Genomic DNA, 20087 nt, shown 5'->3' with positions numbered 1-20087 from the left:
ACTTCTCATCTTTCTCCCTACCCCCTGCATGTTACTATTGCAAGTCTCTGGACAGAAGATGCACAAAGCAGGCTTTAAGTCCTTTTTATACGCAAAGTTTAGCAACAAAAAATTAAAATTTTTAAGTTAAATTTGATCTCTCTAGAAACACATTTAAAAATAATGTTAATTTTCAGGTCAGTGAAGAGCTGTAATCTCCTTCGACTTAAAAAATGTAGTTACCCTATTTAGCACCATGATAGTCTGAATGGCATTTTGAAGCTGAGATACTTCATTCTTAGTGGCAAACTCTGTCATACTGCATCAGCCATTTCACAACCCTACAGAAATTGGCAGGATGCTCGAGACACAAAGGTTTACTGATGCCTGGAATCAACACTGACACCCCTGTAAGGAAAGGCTAATCACCCAAAAATTTGTAACACAACTGGAATGCAAAAGACCAAGTATCTACAGAAAAAGTGGCAAAACCTGATGAGAGCCTTGAAGTTTTTTAAATGTGTTTTAATAAATAACAGTTAATTTCTCCTCAGTCTATCCCATCTATTTAACAAGATCTCACTAGATATGTGCCATCTCTTGCAGATGTCTCAAATCCACCTTTTCAAGTGCTTCCAAGACAAAAGTGGTTGACTTGGGAAAGACGCAGTACGACTGCATGGCACCATCACAGAGAAATGCCACAAGTTTCTGAGCAAGTGATAGGTCCCTAATGAATTTCACAGTTTTGAGAATGGCTGAATTTTAGTTCAGTCAAAAAAAGAAAACCTAACCAACTAATTTTATTCAAAGTTACTCCAAAACCTAGCATTCTTACATTACCTAAATATAACTACCTTGTTGTGATTCATAATACCAATATATCGTTCCACTTTCAACTTTTTTTGTGTTATACAGAACTGCTCGTGTTAATTTAAACTTAGCTGTAAAAGGTAATATACACTCAATAAGACTGGATGTCAAAAAATTAATACTCAGTTTCAAAACTGGGGTTTCACTGTAAAATTTAAAAATCCATCAATACTTTTAAAAAGTTTGGATTGGACCTTAAACCAACAGCCTTGCGCAATATAAACAGCCCCTGGATGGCAGTTTACTACTCATCTCTGCACACCTCAGAAAACGGTAGTCACAACACCAAAATCTACAATAACCTTCCATGTTTCTAAAGATCATTATAAATTGCAAGGAACAAACAGCTCAGTTAAATTTTCCAAAGCAGATACATTTTCAAGTTATAAAATTATTTTCTGCACTTTCATGGTTTTTTCCTAAAGTGATTTAGCCTAAACTGAAAATAAGCAAAGGAACACCAAGAAAAAATCAGTATCTGCTTAATATGCAACAACTCAGATTAATGGCTTCTCTACCTGAATAAACATTACTGCCACTGATTCAAGCAGAATTCTTCCCTCTCATGTGCATCCCATTAGAAATTTACCTGGGTCTTCCAATCAATTATAAAAATAAATTGCATCAAGAGGCAGAGGGGTTTCCCTAGTTTTGCATATCAGGAAATACCACTTATTATTCACAGTATTCTGGGTATTTAAGACATCAAGCAAACAACTCAAATCTATAAAATCATGTTAAAATGTTCTAATGAACATTCCTCCATTAGCATAAGCATTAGTTTAAATCAAAAAACCCGTACCCTTTGCAGCATGGACTCTGACCAGGCATAGCCATTGTGTTCCACTGCCCACTGCAGTATAGTTCCCATAATGCACAGCATGACATCAGACTGTAGGATATTCACCAGGCTGGCAAAAAGTGGGCAGAAAGGAGGAAGAGCTGGCGGTGGAAGTGCTGAAAGGGAAATTGATGTGTTTGACATTTCTCCAAAATTTGCAACACCCAATTAAAATGTCTGATTTAACAGCACAGCCCAAGGCGGGGGGTTGGAACCAGATGACCTTTATGCCTTCTTCCAACCCAAACCCTTCTATGATGCTAAGGCAGAACACAGCTGCTTGATAAACAGTGCTACCAATACAGGCTGCAGCATTCAGCATGGCTTGTGTGTAAGAGAAAAGCCAAAGGAATAAGCTCTTCAGAAGGCTGGTTCCATGACAAATCAGATCCCAGGCTATAGCCAGGGAGACATAAGGGAAATTGCTTTATTTCTAACCAACTTCTACTCTAGCCCTGGAATAGGCTCTTAGTTGGTATAAATGTCAGGGCAATACACAGCTTGATATGTGATTCCCTCTTCTCCCATCTCCTCTCAAAAATAAATACCTGTATCTTCTCTGTTCTGTCTTTTCAATTTTCTCTGTGCTTCCTCTGCCTGAAATAGAAGAACATTGCCAGCATTACTCAAAATCTGTACCAAAAGAAACTAATAAAAAAAGCATTCACGCTTTACTACATTGTTACTGTTTTTTCCCAGCCTTAAATAAACATTAAAGCTTTCAAATCTTTGCAGTTAGTCTTATGTTCTACTTGTAAAGTAGGGCATGCAACTTCAAAATTAATCTTTCCTCTACAGCCAGCCTGGATTCTTTTCCTAGCATAAAACTGTAAGGCCAGTTTGAGTTAAAATGGCAATTTCCATAAAGGTAAGGAAAAATGCAGATTGTTTTAAATATTTTCAGTAAAATAAGATGCAAGGGAACCCACAGACAAGCTCCTGAATGCCCACTGATTTCAGCAGATCTGTATAGGGCACAGGATCCAGTGGCACAGAAATCACTGCAAAATCTTGGGCAAATTCTCAAATATCCAGCTGGTAATACTTCTTCACAGAAGTAAGCTTTGGAAAAAGGCAAACAAACAAACAAAAAAAAAAGGGCACAAAATAAGCCCCAGGAAGTTAAACTAGTAGTTACCTTTGATTGCTCTGCCCTTGAAAAGTGATAAAAATACAGATTGAAGTTCTTGGCACATTCTGGTTTTAATTCATACAGCCCTCTGCCTGTTAATCCAGGTTTCCTACAAAAAACCCAAGCAAACAAAACACTTTATGTCCACTGACTCTTAACATCTGAGAATAAATAGTTAACTAGAACAGCTAACAAACACTGCCATTGTAGAAATTAAGTAACAGTATTAAGAATTCTGCACATGATTAAAGCCTTAGGAAATCACCATGACTAAGCCCTCTTTCTTTCATTCTTTCATTTTCACTAATTGAGACATTCCATTCCTAAAGTTGAATCATTAGAATAAAGGGAAACATACTTGAAACATGCCACTTCTTCAATCACACTTTCCATCCCTGTCTCTCTGTTCTCCTACATGGAGTGAAAAGGAAAGACATTGTGTTACTGTAGTTCTTGGAATAAACACATTCAAATATCATACAATACTAGAGAAAGCATGCAGTAGTGAATGTAGTACAAAGTCATTGTACTGGCACTCAAGAGAACACTAATCCACATAACATGAAAATACATTCAGGAACACGATCTCTGCAAAAGGTTCTTTGAAAAAGTCATGCCATTCTAAGTGGTTCATTTGTACTGCTTTTCCCTGTCATAATGAACTTGGATGTAACAGTATCAGAAGAAACTCTTCAGTTAGCTCGCTCAGCACATTTTTACAATACATAGCCAGTATTTCTGATTTCTAGGCCTTGAAATTTAAATAAATACTGGAAAGCTAAAAAGACTAGTTACTGAAAAATGCTGAAACAACCACAAAAAGCAGCATGAGACGTCAACTCAAATATGTAACAAAACTTCACACACAAATTTTCTTTCAATATTCCCATCCCCTTCCTCGAATACATATTTCACTGCAGTTACCAGGCCAGGGAAAAAGTATTTAGGACTGACAAATAATTTATAATTCCAGCTTAAATCAAATTTGCTCTTTCATGCAACCCTAAATTATTCTTAAATAATTTTGAAATCTGACTTTTCAAATTGTTTCAGTTTAAAATATTTAGAAAAAATAAAAATATTTCATAATTTATCCTTAAAATTATTATCAGTACAATAAAACATTAACTTTGGAATTCTGACTGTCTTCAAAAATCATTTTTAAAAGATTGCTTCAAAAAATACTAAAAGGAGAAAGGAAAGCAAGCTTTGCTGTCCTACAGAAGTACTTATAATAGAATTCAGAGAAATTATTCTGCTCATGCAAATGAAGCATTTATGTTACACAAGTCATAATACAGTTTCTGATTCCATGTCTTTTCACTTATTGTTAGGCTTTAAAATATAACAGCTTATATTTCTGGATAGTTCTAACAACCCACTTCCATACATCTAATTCAGGGTGTACAAGCAGCCTGCAGAGACTACTGGCCAGATGGCCTTATTAGAAACAGTATTAAAAAGAGAAAGGAGCTGAAGAAGCTCTCAGACTCCTCCCTCTTTCATATGCTGTTCCTTCTTTGCCTCTTTCCTACCCTTGCCACGAGAACTATTAACCTGTACTCATGCTAACCTTGCTTTGAGCATAATCATGCTGCTCTCATTCCACATTAAGTGACATGAACTTGCGTAAGACAATTTTTCAGCAATCAACCTTATAAAGTGGAAGTTGGTTCCCCCCTCCACACCCCGTTACTTACATCTTCAGGGAGTGCCTTTACCAATTCACTGTGAGCCATTGGCCTGATGCTCAGCTGATGGATGATCTCTCGCTTGATTTCATCTGTTGCATTTACCTGTCCTATTCCAGGGCTGAACCTTTCACCTGTAGAAATAAAATACACCTTTTTCTTGTTGTTGTTTTTAAGTATTTTTTAATCTTTTTCTCTAAATTAAAGGCTGGAAAATAGGGTGCCTTCCATGAGATCTTGTGTTTACCCACCAGTGTTCAAAGATTCATTACATTGATCTAAGCCAGTTCCAAGGCTTTTCTCCTAGGAAAGAAGTGAGAGCTACAGGATGTTCACAACAGAACTGAACCTGAGATAGCAATAAAAAATTGCTCAGACCATTAAAAAGCCTAAATGAAAAAAATTAATTAAATATGTTTTGAACTTACCAACAATCATTATAATGAGGTATAGCATCTCTTCTATAAGAGTGTTATTTTGTTGAACAACATCCTGAAATAAAACAATAAAATTACATTTTTCAATAATTATTCCATATGCTGAAAATACTTTCAGTGATGCAAAACACTGCCTATTTTCACCCTTGGTACTCCCAAACTAAGTTTCAGATCTATGCTGAAACACAGTCATAAGTGCAAAAATAATGCAATATTTTCTGACATTTACCAGTCTGACAGGTAAAAACATTTATGCATACTTCAAACTGGCCAAATGAAATTAAAATAAAAAGTTTTGATTTTTTTTTCAAGAAATAGCTCTGTCTCAATACAACAGCATCTGATACACTTTGAAAAAAAAAACTGATGACTTTCTATTGCAGTAGTGCATAAAATACCTTGTTAGTATTTTCTGTGCTAAATCTTTTGCCATAGTCTGGAGTACTAAATATCTGATAAAGTTCAAAGCGACTCAGCATTATCATCAGGAAGTGATTTGGATCCATCATAGACACACCTGTCTATTAAAGAAAAAAAAAAAAGATTATAAAGAGAAAGCAGATTGGGTGTTATCAGAGCATGTTTTCATATTTATATATTATGTTCACTGTAAATTCTTCATAAAATTAATTCCTCTCTCAATCCTATGGATGAAGACTTAACATTTAAGTTTACTCTCTTAGGACACCAAGAACAGAAGTGTAAGCCTATTTGACAAGCAGAATCCTATACTTTATCAAGTATTTCTGAGGCCCTTTTAAGGGCATCATGCAAAATATTCAGGGTTACTCCTATCTTATGCAGTCTCAGCAAACTTCAGTGAAAGACTTTTGTTTGGTTGTTTTTATCTCTAAAATGTTGTTCCTGCTAGCTTATCTTCTAGCAGGCATAATATAATATTACTTAGTATATACCACTGAAGATTTTAACAACAAAATCCAATCCTCTAAAGAAAGGCTGAAGACTGCAGAGCAAAGCTTCCAAAAACTTCTTGGAAAGAAAAATACTGAAGTTTCAATGCAGAACAAACACTGACTTTCAGAAACTTCCATTTCTGAAAACTACTGGCTGAAGTTTATTCTGTTTATTAAACAAGGTATCTAAGTTTGTCAATTACAAATATTTGTTGTTAGTTAACTATTGCTAATGGGACCGTCTTTAAAACAGAATAAATTTCCAAGAAAGCTCTAGGATATCTACCCAAATGGGCAGCTGAAAATGATCATTAAAAATCAGTGGCAGGTCAAGCCTCAGGGAACTATGTCTGAAAGCAGAAGTATCTCAGGGCATCTTTATCCTATTGGGTATTGCTAACTCTAGTTAAGATTTGAGGGGCTTCCTGAGAAAATATTTTGCTGTCCAGGTGAACTATGCATCCCAAGCTGCAAATTTTAGATTGTACTGCTCTCAATGTAGAAGTATTGCATCTGTCATAAAGCTAAATGGACTGCCACATTTGCAAAATTCGTTCTGAAGGGGAAAACAAAAAAAAAAAAAATCAACACATACACCAACTGCATTTCTGACAACATGCAGACTCGTGCAACTGCCAGTACATTAATTAAAATATTACATTCTTGAAGATGTGGCATATATACATTAAACAGAAAATTCTGCAATTTTCAAATTGTGGTTAAAAAACAAGTATTACAACAATAGTTATTTTCTTTTAAAAGTATTCCATAATTATGTAGATAAAATAAGAAAATTGAAATCCTTCCACAAAAAAACAGACACTTTTTCCTTAAAAAAGTTCTGATGAAGATAAATATAAACACAAAAACATCCTGAAAATACTTGAAAAAATGCAAACTGGTATACATGGTTACCTGAAGCATTACTATGTCCTTGTCAAACATCTCCCTCCTGCACTTCACATTATGATAGTAATAAATCTGAAAAAAAATACCCAAAACACCACACCACAATCATTAACAAAGCTTATATTTTATCTAAAATTATTTTACTTCTGTAAAAAATAAACTTTGCTATACTGTGTTCATAAACAAAAAATGAATCTGTAATTTGAAAAAATTATACAATTTTATCTGTATGCAAAAATCTTTTTTATAAAGCATATAGTTGCTGGCTGGGTTGTAGTGATGCAATGTCTGAATTTTATAGACCTACAAGCAAAAATCTTTTTGGCTTCTTTAGCTTATGTTTTAATATATTTGTTTAGCAATTAACTGTTTGAAATTCACAGGAGAGAAAGCCCTTGCAGTTGGAGAAATGTTTTTTTTTTCGCTCCATGAGTTGCTCTTTAATCATTTGAGATACCATCTTTCAGGAATTGCCAGTGTCAGCAAAATGTTAATACTGTGACAGAACTATACTTAACCCAAACCATCCATGGTTTGGGTTACAAAACCAAACCATGGGAAGGAACTCAACAGGACTGAGGCAGGCAGCAGCAGCATCACAATCACTGCATGGCATTGAAAGGTGGGAAATTTGGTTCTACCGCAATAGAGGGAAAATAAATAGGGCTGACAAGTTTCTGCATAGGTCTGGAAAAAACTTCAGCATGCTACAGTCTCCTCTAGACACATAGCATTTTCCACCAGAATTACATGACAACAGCTAGGCATGCCTTCCCTTTCTTCTCTGTCCTAATAATCCACACATATAGATGTCCATTCCTATTATCTGGGAAGGATCCAAAAGGAGCTGGCTGAACATGACCTCTCCCCATAGCCAAAGTAAAGAGAAAGGACTTGCAGACTATGGGAGTTATGTTACCTCAACTAAATGAAGCTCTTAACTGCAAGATCCTGACCACGAGGGGAAATTAACACAGAGACTTATTTCACTACCAAAAGCTAGTCTGACATTCCAGATTTGATGTGTGTCTACAGCACTATGGGCACTGCTATAATTGTAAAAAACTAGAGCTCTTTTTGCTGTAATGACAACAAGGACACCACCTTATAAAGATCCTTCAAGAGTCAAGAAGTGTCGGAATATAATATATTTGAGCAGCTTAATTCAGTCTCCTAGTAAATATACATGGCAATTATCTAATGGACATGAGGGCTGACGGGACTGAAGGAATTTTCTTGCAAATAAATCAAGTTAACACCTCACAGAATTAAACCCTATTCCTGTTGTAATCTAAGTCTTGCTGAGAAAATCACTTGAGACAATCACCCTGGTGGGTGGTACTGACACCTCAGTACCCATTTTATAGCTGTTATGTTTGGAACACCTAATTTATACAAACACTGAGAACATAAGTTTAGAAATTAAAGTCTCCAGAAGCATTAGAGCTAAAAGCCAAGAAACACTTCGTTCTACACTGCTTCTAATGTTTCTGTGGGGTCTTCGGATTTCAACTACTTTATAAATATAAATAGCTATAATACCATAATGCTGCATATTTTTATATCTGAGACACTTTTATGTGGAGGTGATGAATGCATTACCACGGATGCGCAGATCTAATTCTGCACTTCCAACTGCTGCAGCAAGTACACAGTAAAAAAGCTAGGAGTCATTGACTGCATTAACTAAAACTCTACACACCAAGCACTAAGTTCAGTGGCTACTGCAGCAGTCCTGAAATAAAAAAGCAACTTCTGACTAAAAAACAATCAAAGATCAGTTTAAAAGCAAAAATACTCAAATGATGCCAGTGCTGATAAAAACACCTACCTCACATTGCCTTCCATAAGCCTGACTTAAGTAAAATTTCAAATCAATACAGAAACAGAAGGTTTTTGAGTCTGAAAGACCAAGAGCTCCCTCCATACTTGGCACTGGTGAGGTCCCACCTCGAGTGCTGTCTCCAGCTGTGGGCCCTTCACTTCAAGAAATGCATTGAGGCTCTTCCAGGCAACCAGCGACAGGACAAGAGAGCGCAGCCTCAGGATATGGCAGGGAAGGTTCAGGTTGGACATTGGGAAGAATTTCTTCATGGAAAGGGTTGTTAAAAATTGAAATGGACTGCCCAGGGAGGTGGTGGAGTCACTGTCCCTGGAGGTGTTCAAGAAGTAACTGGACACGGCCCTTAGTGCTGTGGTTTAGCTCACAAGATGGTGTTTAGCCAAGGGTTGGACTCAATGATCTCAGAGGTCTTGTTCAACCTAATTGACTCTGTGAAATTATCCTGAGAGAGCTATCAGAAAACAGTGATTCTACAGCTACTGTGCACTTACCTGATTAACAAGAGAGAAGCCATTCCTTCTCCACATCCCTGCATGCACTTGGGCACATAGGACTAGGCATCGTAGAGGATGTTCTATTAACATGGGTGGGCTAAGCTCACTCTGCATTAAGAAAATGCAATATTTTGATGTATACAGAGAAAATAAAAGAAAATGGGACTGAAATGAAGGAAGATGATATTTGTGATCATCAAAATATTTGGGCACTACAAAACACAAGCAAATCCAACAAACAAGTTAGATGAGCCTATTCACAATCTTTCAAATTGTTATTAATCACCCTTACATTCTGTCTTTGCTCCACACAGCTACTGCACAAGGGCTTTAGTTTATTCCTAAAGACAGTAGCTTTCATATTTTATAACATCAACAGCAGCAATTTAACAACACTGTAATTTCATTTATTTCATTCAAAGGTTAAGTACTACTTCTTTCCAAAGACACTGAAATTTCTTCTCCCAGCTAGGTTTTATCCTCTTTTATTTCACCTTTTTTGACTACCCCTTAAAGAAACAGCGTATCAATAAGAACAGGCAGAAAGCAAGAAACAGCTGGGGAAGAAAATTAGAACCCAGCCCAAGGAGAAGGAATCAGATCCTACCTGGGGCTCCTAAAAACAGTTTCTATTACAAAAAGGAGGTTATGCAACCTGATTCTTAATTACTTTAGAGAGCAATACTGCCTGCCTATGCTCTAGTCATGAATATCTAGATATTAATCTTTTAAGAGGTAATTTTACATACTAAAGTTATTCTCTCTGAGTAGAATTCACAGTACAAAGGCCCTTTGTTATATTTAATATCATCCTACACTTACATGACCAATTTAATGTTCAGCATTAATTATATTTCATGAATATACAACATTTAATTACATACCAGGGGTAGCAGCTCTGGAAACTTATATGCCACTTCAGTTTTACTCAGCAAAACATGCAAGCCTACAAAAAGACATGAAAAAAACATACAGAATATTACATACAATATTTTAGGTAATTAAAACAGTACAAAAAAGGTCATCTAATTTACTCTCAGACCATTTTTCCGGACACAGCAACAAGTCTCCAAATTTATTACTTTGGAGCTACACAGTTATTTCCTGAGGAAACATGTTACAAAGGATACAATTTAAGATAATTGAAGTTTTCCCTTTGTATCTGTATAACCCTTGGAGTACAAGTGAGATTTTTGCCTTTTTTTGAACCCTGTCATGTCCCCACAGTGAGAGCCAAGGGTCTTTGGTCTGTCAGAACAAACCATCAACAGTATCCTTTTTATCAGTCCTTGGGGGGTTTATAAAATACCTCAGGAACTAGAATAAGGCCCCTACAAAACACACTAAGGTTTTCTGGTTTGCTTTCTTTTGAAGTTACAAGGACTTTGCTCAAAGATTCAAATATTCAAAGCCATTTGACACTGAGCTGCATGGCTCTTTACCTAAGAATTACCTTCTTCACTTCATTATTTGGGAATTTATTTTTATCACATTTTTTCTGATTCTGTAAAGTAAAATTCACAAAGCTTTTTTCAACACAGCTGAACAAGATAGGCACAATATGAAGAGAAAGGCATAGCTTAATTTTCTGGTGACACATCTGTTTTATAAATCTGTTCTCTAACAGAATGTTGATTAGTCCATTCAAGCTGACAGCTAAACATATTCCAAAACAGTCAACCACGGTCCATATTTTGTCACAGTTCTTTTGCGTCACTCAAGTGGCAAAAGCAGCAGGAGCTGCCTATAATACAAATCCAGAAGCATGAGACAATCTCCCCCAGCCTGAATGATAACAACCTTTCAGTGATCAAGAACATCTGGCCTAGAAGCTACCAAACAGCTAGAAAATGGCCAAAATTGATCCTATTCAGGCCTTAAACAATGCTTGTGTGTGTCTTCATGTACACACAAATGCAAATCACACCTATAGAACATTTCTCATTTCCTAAAATATTTTTTAACTGTTCATACCTGCAAGTAAACGAGAAACTGGGAGATGAATGCTAACTTTTTCCTGAGAAACGCAGTATCTGATGGTCTCAACTGAATGTCCACACATACTGAGGACAATAGGCTGTTCTCCATCAGTAAACCCACTATGACACTGCATCAACACAGTCAGGCATTTCTTGTAAGCTTCAATCAATACTTTTTCCTAAAAGAAAGATTGCAGTTTACAGAGATCATGAAAAAAAACCACAGGTCTGAAAAATAATATAGACAACATAAAATAAACCCTGAAGGGTTTGCGATTTTTACCTTTAACGACAGTCCTGAAAAATTAAGATAAGGAATCCAACAAAAGAGCCAAATTAAGGAGGGCACAAACTGCAAAACTTGTACCGGTATGTCTGATTAGAAAAGTACCCACTAGGATGTTATTTGGGTTTGGGGTTTTGTTGTAACTGACATTATAGTAACTTTCTGAGGAATGATCATGCTAGGCTAGTAAAACCTGCACATTAACTACCAGTAACAGATTAAAACCAATCTGAAAGTTCAGGTATTCCAGAATTAATTATTCCACAGCCATATTTTACCACGCTCAAGTTCTGAAATCCTGAAACACTTAGGGAGCAGAAACATGATTTATAATCAAGCAGTATTTGGTAGATCCAGGACCTATTCCTCCATTCCCTCCTCTTTGAAAATTATAAACAGATAGATTTGTGATAATCACAATGTTCAGATGTGTGACAACACTCTCTGCAGTATTTGTAAAAGCTTTAACCATGTTCTTCTGAACTGGTCAGTACAAACCACACTTGTGTTTAAATAAAAAGTAAAGATGTGCATTTCCTCACAGAAGATGCCCTTGGCTTATGGTGAAGTTGTGTTTAGGTCAATATTTACATGTATTAATATTTGAGTTTTATCCCTCTTAACAAAGAAAAACAATTCCAAAGGAACTTACATCTAATGCACACCAGTCCTGCATCATTGAAATAACAAGCGTTAATTTCATCTGCAGTGTAAATGCTGCTTCCCATTCTGGTTCCATTTCAATGTGTTGTCCTACTTGTCGAGTTATTGGATCCATACCCTAGAAGAATAATTATACATTTCAACAATGTATCACTGTATCACTGAAATACACTGACAGCAGAGATGTGAGACAGTGGTTAGCTATCCTTATAAACATATTGTTGCTGCAACAGGTAAAAAGAATCTTGGGGGAATGAAAGGGAATGAAACCACAAGTGAAGAGGTCTATTTGTATGTCAGGAACAATTTATTCCTCAATACAAGGAGCAACTCTGCTGACACTTAAGATGAACCAGATTTTGCTCACAGAATTAATTGTCTTGTCTGCCTCTACAAGTGCAAAATATGCCCCAAATGACACTTCTCGTTTTGAACTGCTCTTCCTTTTTATTGTCCTCTACAACAACATTTTAAGAAGTGAGGCAAAATGTTATGTTTTAGGAAAATGCAATGGCTCCAAAAATGATACTGCATTGCAGTTATAAAATGAAGAGTAGATCAAATTTCTTCTCTTTTAACATCGTAACAGCTAACTTCCTGCTTAAATTTTGTAATTCACAGATTTACGTACCTGCATACATTTGAGTAATTCTAAGAAGGCATCAAAACCCTCCAGGAACTTGCGTCTCAATTCATCTGACCACTCCGTCGGCTTACTTATCAGCACATACCTGGGGAGATTAGAAAGATGCAAGCATTCTTTTTTTTTTTTTTTTTTTTAACTCCCAATTTCTCAAATCAGCATATAGTTGGTATACTTACTTGAGATCCAAAATAAGGCTCTGGACACGCCTGAATTTGAAAGCCTGCAGAGCAGTGTAACGTTCAAACTGAAACCTGCCTTGGATGTCCCGGTGCCTTAAGTGATCCATGAAAGTTTTGATGATAGTGGTCATGAGATTCTCTTCTGTTATTAGCATTCGAGCCTATGCCAAAGTACATTGAAATTTGCTGTAATTAGCAGACACAGCTAACAAGATTCTCACACTGCACCATGAAGTTTATAAAATATATTTTTTAAAATCCAAAATAATCACATCAATAATTAGAAGAAAACACTGAAAAGCACTCTTTTCACAGAATCACAGAAGACAAAAAAAAGGAATCTAGTCAAAAATCATCATAAGCCAGATTTCTTTTTTCAGATCCTTTTTGTACAGAAGTCTGTCTATGGTAAGGCCCCTGCTAATCTATATAATTATGGCACAAGACATATTATTATGTGTCTTATAATTAACTTGTACCTCCCTTTAAGTATGTGTTGTCTCCTCTCATATAGTTTGAGGCCCTTTAGGGGAGTGACAGCTTTTCTGTTTTCTGTTTACAAACTGTCAAGAGCTGTGGTGAGCAGAGCCTCTTCTGAGCCAGTAAGGAACTGCACATGCAATTTCCACATGGAAATGTCATGAAATAACCTCTAATTTTCCTCAAGGTCTGCTGCATATATCCATGTGTTGCATGAAACAGATCAGCAAAGTCTGACAAAGATTGTCTTCATCACCAGCCTAACCTAAGCCAACTTCACAAGAGAGGAGGGGGCACTAAGTTACTGCCAGCTCCTACTCATGAACATTTCCACAATTCCCCCATTCTGCTGGCTCTCCAGGTTAAATGGGATGAGCCTTGCAATCCTTGGATCTGGCTAGTAGACTCAACAATACTGGTCACTCTGATCTACCACAATGACATTGTGGCTCTTGACTACAACTTCCAGGTTCTGCAGCTGCTAACGATAATCCAAAATAGCTTCTAAAATGCTACTGCAGTTGGGGAAAATAATCTAATGGTTAACATTTTCCTCCCAAAAAATCATCACCAGCAGAGCTGTCCATCCACCCTCAAACCAAAAACCGCAGTTCCTTGAGAGCTCAAACTCTTCAATTACTAAGATCAGTTTGAAAATGTTATTGGAGGATGGTGGGGTGTTTTAAACTCTTTGACTTATTCATTTGGTTAAGAATGAGTGGCTATATTAAAAAATAATACTTAGTTCATGTGATAGAAGCTTATCATAATTACTTTCATGTCATCAGTCTATTCTATCATTCTGCACAACAGTCAAAACACATTTGCTTTGTTTTTTTTTGCATGCTTTTAAAATAGAACACATACAAAAGGGGCACTGTAATTACTCTGCCCTGGGAAATGTTTGAAATTGCTTTTTCAAAAAGTAATATTGTTCCACCCCATCTGCCAAAGGGAAAAATACCATAACCATCTGAATACTAGTTGGTTAAGTCTAACTGTAAGTCTGAATATTGGCAACATTCTTACTGAAAGCATCAAAATTAAAAGAGGCAATACAATATTGTCCTGAACCATGGGAACAAAATCCTGATGAATTCCCATGAATATCATCCATCCCTAAGAAACTGAAGAAGTTTGCTCAGTATTGTGATTGCCATACTACTATTGAATTTAAGAGCTCAATGAAGCTTATTAAATTTGGAAAGATTCAGAAGCACTTATTTTTTTAAACAATTCTGGGTATGAAAATCAGACTTTTATTCCAGTACAGCTTCAAATCTTAATTTGTCTAGTTCATAATACAAGCAAAGACGGACTTAAAAAAAAAAAAAAAAAAAAAGTTTCCCAAACAAGCTGGTGAAGGACCAGCAGATTTAGTGAGCTGGGAGAAGCACAGTGCTTGCAGCACCAAAACAAAAGTTAACTGGAAATCTAAAAGTAGGCACTGTCTTGAGACTCAAAGTACCAAAGGAAGTAGGGAGTATCATGAGACAATTCTTGCTTGCACTTGTGTTGATTGGAAAATTAACACAAAGTGGATCACTTATAAAATTGCACCAGAATGGTGCTGTGAAACCATGATATGCAAACCATAATATAGACTTCTACAAACAGTAAATGTGGCTCAGTATGATGAGGAATTTAAATGTTATGTATATGTATCTCTAAATAAATATGAAAGCACCTTTCTAAAAAAAAAAGTAAAAGAAAAATGTAAAAAGAAAAACCAGAAACACCCAGCCCACTCTGGGAAGCCAGTCTGAAACTTCCCAATGCTAAATGCTTTCACTTCTATGCAATGTATGCAAACAGTCTGACTGTTCTGCATTTCCACAGTAATGTTAAAGAAATCTGCAGCCTTGATTTATGAACCTTGAGTGGCTTTTAACAAATAAAGATTTCCTTTTTTGGTCTTTTAGTACTTACAAGAGAAGGCACTGTGAATATCTGTATCGAGAGGTCAGCAATTGAGAACTCTCTGTCGTGGTCATCTTTCATAAAATCACTCTGCAATCGCTCATAGTTCTATTAAGAAGGAGGCAAAAAAAGGCAAGGAGTGCCAACTATCAGTTTTTAAAAGAAAGACAGGCACTACTCACCAGAGTAGGTACAGTGAAGAGTTGGACAGACAGAGCAGCCACCGATACTGCCCGTTCGTGATCATCCTCCATATAATCTCTCTGCAACTGCCGGTAATTCTAAACAACAAGGGGAAATTCACCTCTAATCCACACTGGCCTGTTTTTTTAACTTAAATGTCTGCTCTGGGAAACTTTAATGCCATGAAAAAGGGAAGAGTAGCTCTAATGGATTATTATTATGATATTTTGCACAAAGAATACGACAACTTAATCTGCTCACATGTGAGATCTATTCACTCTCATTTTCACAATAAAGGCTAGTATTTTATTTTCTACTCAAGAGTCTGCAGCAGAGTGAGCAGAATTTTGCAGTGCTGATTTAAAGCATTTCGAATACCAGTTACTGCAGAAATACTAATCAGCATGACTGAATTTCAGCACTATTTCTAAGCAGTACTATTAACAGCTTACACCTCAACAACGAGCAGTGATTAGCTCTTAAGAAGTGATAGCCTGCATAGCTGATGGTGAAGACAAAAACATCTGAACTGCTTTAGTTCTGGGGCATCTGAAAGACCATTTCCTTCCCAAGAGATGAGATGCCATTATAACTAATATACTGAAGAGTAAAATAAGATTCCCAGCATTTAATTTCAAATTTTCACTTCCATAAAAAGGAAAAAAAATTAAGTAACAGTTCATTTAAATCACTATATGCTAACTAGACTCTCTTCACTAGACAGTTTTAGCATTTAATGGCTCTTTGTAAGAAAGATACTTACTCTCGCAAAGCGGATAGCAAAAAGTTTCTTGTATTTCAAATCCATAAGAAGACTGCTCATGAATAACTGGTGATACACATTTCTAGCTCCTGTCAACAAAAATGAATGAAATATTGCATGTCACTATTTTCTATCAACGTATTATGGAAACATTTAGAAAAGAAAACTTCTACAGAATGAGGTAAATGTGCATTTCAGAGTAGAAGCTGATTTGATTAAGTCTGTAAGGTGGTAGCAAAGGATAAAGAAGAATAACAAATCAAAATTCTTCAAGAGGCATTATTTATTACTCCTGTATAAGATAACACTGTTGAATGATAATGTATGTCATCAAATATAAGGGAAATCAGCAAAACAAGAACAGAACTCTGTTTCTCTACACGACAAACAGGGGATTTAGATGGGAAAAGAAGAGAATACTATTATGAGAAGTCCTGGGAACTGCAACAAATTTTCCTAGTTGGGAATATCTCCATAAAGTAATCAGCTAAGCTATCTCTGAATTTCTAATCTGTCTGGACAGCCTCCCAGAAAGTATTATCAATACAAATGATATTAATCTCTATGTAGCTTGGAAACAAATGCATATATGCATAATTTCTTCTGTAGATCACTTTTTAGTCAAAAGCCATGACACTATTTCCTAAATGCAGAGAACTATGGAATATGAGAAAAAGTAGGCAAATATTGATGTCGAAATAGAGATGCAAAAGTTACCCCTTGCTTACATGAAAGACATTATCCTAACAAAACCTGTATTAAAAATGTTGTAATTCTCCACAAAAGCAGTACTTTTCACATTACAAAACTTGCAGTGCCAGAATTCTTTCTCAAGGTAAAGGTATTAGATAAATAAAACCTACAATAATCATTTTCTCCATACTACATCCATTTTCCACCTTACTTCTTACTTATTTTATTGCCACTCCAAGAAGTTCCCCAGGCAGACATATTGCATAATTCCCGACCTGTTCTTTGTGCTTCTCTTTCTTACACCTGGCCTTACACTCTCTTTCAGGATATCAAATCAGACAGAGAATCAATGATGGAATAGAAATTAACTACCTCCCTTTCCTCAAAATTACAACTTTTATAGCTAATTCCATTATATCAAACAGCTTTTCAAGGTTTCAAGAGCTCTAAAACAACAGAACAGTAATTTTCACTGAATGTTCTCAGAACACTTAAGAATACCTCATGAACACAAACATGATTCAAAGCAGACTCTGCCTTATCCCTTAAAAATAGGCATTTTGGTAGATATGAAATGGATGCTGAGATCCTCTAAAGCAGACAAACGCCCAATTTCTCTATCATTTACTCAATTTCCATTAACTATCACTATCATTTCCATATTCAAGTCAGTTTTAATTTCAGACCACTTTGAAAAATTAGACCTAAAACCAGCCCCATCTCCAAATGGTCTCTGTATGTTCTTGTCTTAAATACACTTGGGAATGGATAACAAATTAGGCAAAATTATCCATAATACACCACAGTAAAAATGATCAAACATTAGCAGATACAGCAAAAAGAAAACTTAGGCATAGCATTCTCTAGCATTTTCCAGAGCTTTGAGAAAACTCACCTTTCCACAGTTTAGAATCATACAGCATCAGCTTATCTACAAGAGAAGAATTTTCACCATCTGGCCCTTCTTGCAAACCAACCTGACACAATATTCTGCGAAGGCCATCTTAATGAAGAGAAATGGTACAAGTTGTTACATCTCAAACACAAACGTGTGTTATTTTGACATCCTGAAATTTTCATACAACACAGAAGCCCTCACACTGCCCCCTTTTTCATGACAACTTAATAACAGCACTCATACTGTGCAGATACAAACACAAATATTTCACACCTTGCAATTTTCATGCTAGCCTTATGGAACATAGTGAAAATTACCAAACGCAATGATTTGGTTTAAAGTTATGAAATTAAAATATGGTTCCTTAAAAATGGCTTACTAAAATAAGAAACAGTTACATAGCAGACCAATTTCCCAGAGTTTAGTTTTCCTGATTAGACTCCTATGAAAAGGGAAATATAATTAATGTATGAAATTACCTGTATATTCATGCTAACATTTTAAGGCTTATCTGCGTATTTTCTTCTAATGAAAAGGAGCAATAACTGTAATCAGATGAACATGTAAGTCATATGCTTGCAGACAAGCCTGCATCTGAAACACAGCACAACCCAGACATGCTCCTGTTAAGAATGTTCAATCTGGCTTTGCACTGCAGGTAATGCCTATTCCCTTAGAACTATGGGACTTACAGAGCCCTTACTTCCACACCCTGCTTGGCATCTCAGCTCCTCAGGCAGAATGGGCAGTGGCTTAGTGTTGTGTACACTGCATGGTGCAGTAATATACACTCTGAGAACCCCTACAGCAGTTTGGGGTTATTCCTTTTTGCCTTGCAGAGTTCAATTCCAACTACTGTTATGAAGGACAACAAATTAATGAAAACTACTGCATCATTCAGCAATTGTCAAACAGACACTTATTCCAGAAGAAGGGATATTTGCTAGGCAGAGGGTAGTGGTCAAACTTCTAAGTTCCATAGCGAAGTTTCTTCAGGCTTTTTTTTTTTTTTTAATGACAAGAATTTGTCATTCCTTTGACAGCAATCATCCAACCTAACTCTGGCACAGCAGAAGATCCCTCTACCTGTCACTCAGCCATTGTTCGGGGACATTTCAGTGTAACCACCCAAGCACCAACTCTATCACCCCATGTTACAGATGAAGGGTAGCAGACTGTTTAAAAGACTGAGCAGAATTTAGTTGTTTAGGTGTGTTTGTTAAAAAGCTAAGGGAAACCAATTCTTTCAAAAGTGCATTTCACAAAACCAGACTCAGAGTACAAGACTGCATCCCAAGACATGGAAGGCAGTTCAAATAACTGAGCACACTGGTCACAGACAAAATGTATGTGTGCTGTTTACAAACATGCCTTTTGCCCTTCTGAATAATAAAGAACTCAGCACTTAACAACCTGAACTCTTCAGATCTTCAGAAACACTACATACAAACTCAAAATTCAGCGCTTTCTTCTGCAATATGAAACACGAATGACATATTCAAGTTACTTTTTTGCAACTGTTATTCAGTGTTGAAAATTAATGACTTTGGCACCTGGCACAAATGACGTGGCACAAGACTGGGCTTAAAATGAGAAAGACAGTGCCTGCCTACATGTTTCACTGAAAGGAAAATTTCCTATAGAAGGAAACTTTCTTCATAACTCCTTTCTCCTAATACCTATTGTTTACTAACTGCTACCATAACTTTTGTTCAAAAGTTTGATTTACTTATCTTTAAAATTTAAACACAAACTACTTATGTTTCAAAAACAAGAACACGTTATAAAGACCCTGTGCATGAAATCTTGGTTTTACAACTATCAGTCTAATAAAACATACAGTCTCTGAAGAAATGATGCACCTATTCAGAACATATGTGCAATATGACAGCTGAGTGTGCTTTACTAGTATTTCTTGCTAACATTTCCAGATGAAAAAAATACAAATTGCAAGGGTGTCTGTATCTACATTTCTCCATAGCAGCAGTTTGGCACTTTTCCTTTTATTTCCTCTCATACCCTACATCTTCACAATCTTATGATCTACCAGGACAAAGGGGGAACAAAGTCAAAACAAAAACTGAGCATTCCCATAAAATCTGATACTGTGCATCTTGATTCCTTTGAAGAAACCTCTTTTAAAAAATCTGATTAAGACTTTGTCAGCTTTTATACTTACCAAAATCCTCCACAGCTCCTTACATGTTCTCTGTTCTACTTAGCAAAAAATCTGAAGCAATTGCTTTCATCTACATTGATCAAATTACTTCTGAATAATTTTGTT

At 36.1% G+C, this 20087-nt stretch overlaps 1 protein-coding gene across 2 annotated transcripts in view; it reads right to left on the bottom strand.

Moving 5' to 3' along the window:
• The window catches only part of UBR2 (ubiquitin protein ligase E3 component n-recognin 2), a 54707-nt gene that overhangs the window by 19129 nt on the left and 15491 nt on the right, over positions 1-20087 (bottom strand). The window contains exons 9-25 of one of the 2 annotated variants that reach the window (XM_053937562.1): positions 17801-17908; positions 16213-16301; positions 15449-15547; positions 12864-13027; positions 12673-12772; positions 12031-12159; positions 11088-11271; positions 9998-10059; positions 9111-9221; positions 6783-6848; positions 5352-5474; positions 4945-5008; positions 4526-4650; positions 3184-3236; positions 2832-2934; positions 2242-2290; positions 1655-1809 (exon numbers count right to left, since the gene is read on the bottom strand). In XM_053937562.1, the coding sequence (XP_053793537.1) occupies positions 1655-1809; positions 2242-2290; positions 2832-2934; positions 3184-3236; positions 4526-4650; positions 4945-5008; positions 5352-5474; positions 6783-6848; positions 9111-9221; positions 9998-10059; positions 11088-11271; positions 12031-12159; positions 12673-12772; positions 12864-13027; positions 15449-15547; positions 16213-16301; positions 17801-17908 (1784 nt within the window). Of the gene's footprint in view, positions 1-1654; positions 1810-2241; positions 2291-2831; positions 2935-3183; positions 3237-4525; positions 4651-4944; positions 5009-5351; positions 5475-6782; positions 6849-9110; positions 9222-9997; positions 10060-11087; positions 11272-12030; positions 12160-12672; positions 12773-12863; positions 13028-15275; positions 15375-15448; positions 15548-16212; positions 16302-17800; positions 17909-20087 lie in introns of both variants that reach the window. The other variant, XM_053937561.1, reaches the window with a different exon arrangement.

The sequence above is a fragment of the Vidua chalybeata genome, chromosome 3 (genome assembly GCF_026979565.1).
Source record: "Vidua chalybeata isolate OUT-0048 chromosome 3, bVidCha1 merged haplotype, whole genome shotgun sequence".
Taxonomy (NCBI): Eukaryota; Metazoa; Chordata; class Aves; order Passeriformes; family Viduidae; genus Vidua; species Vidua chalybeata.
The sequence above is the reverse complement of the archived record's forward strand: the minus strand, read 5'-3'. Positions and strand labels throughout refer to the sequence as shown.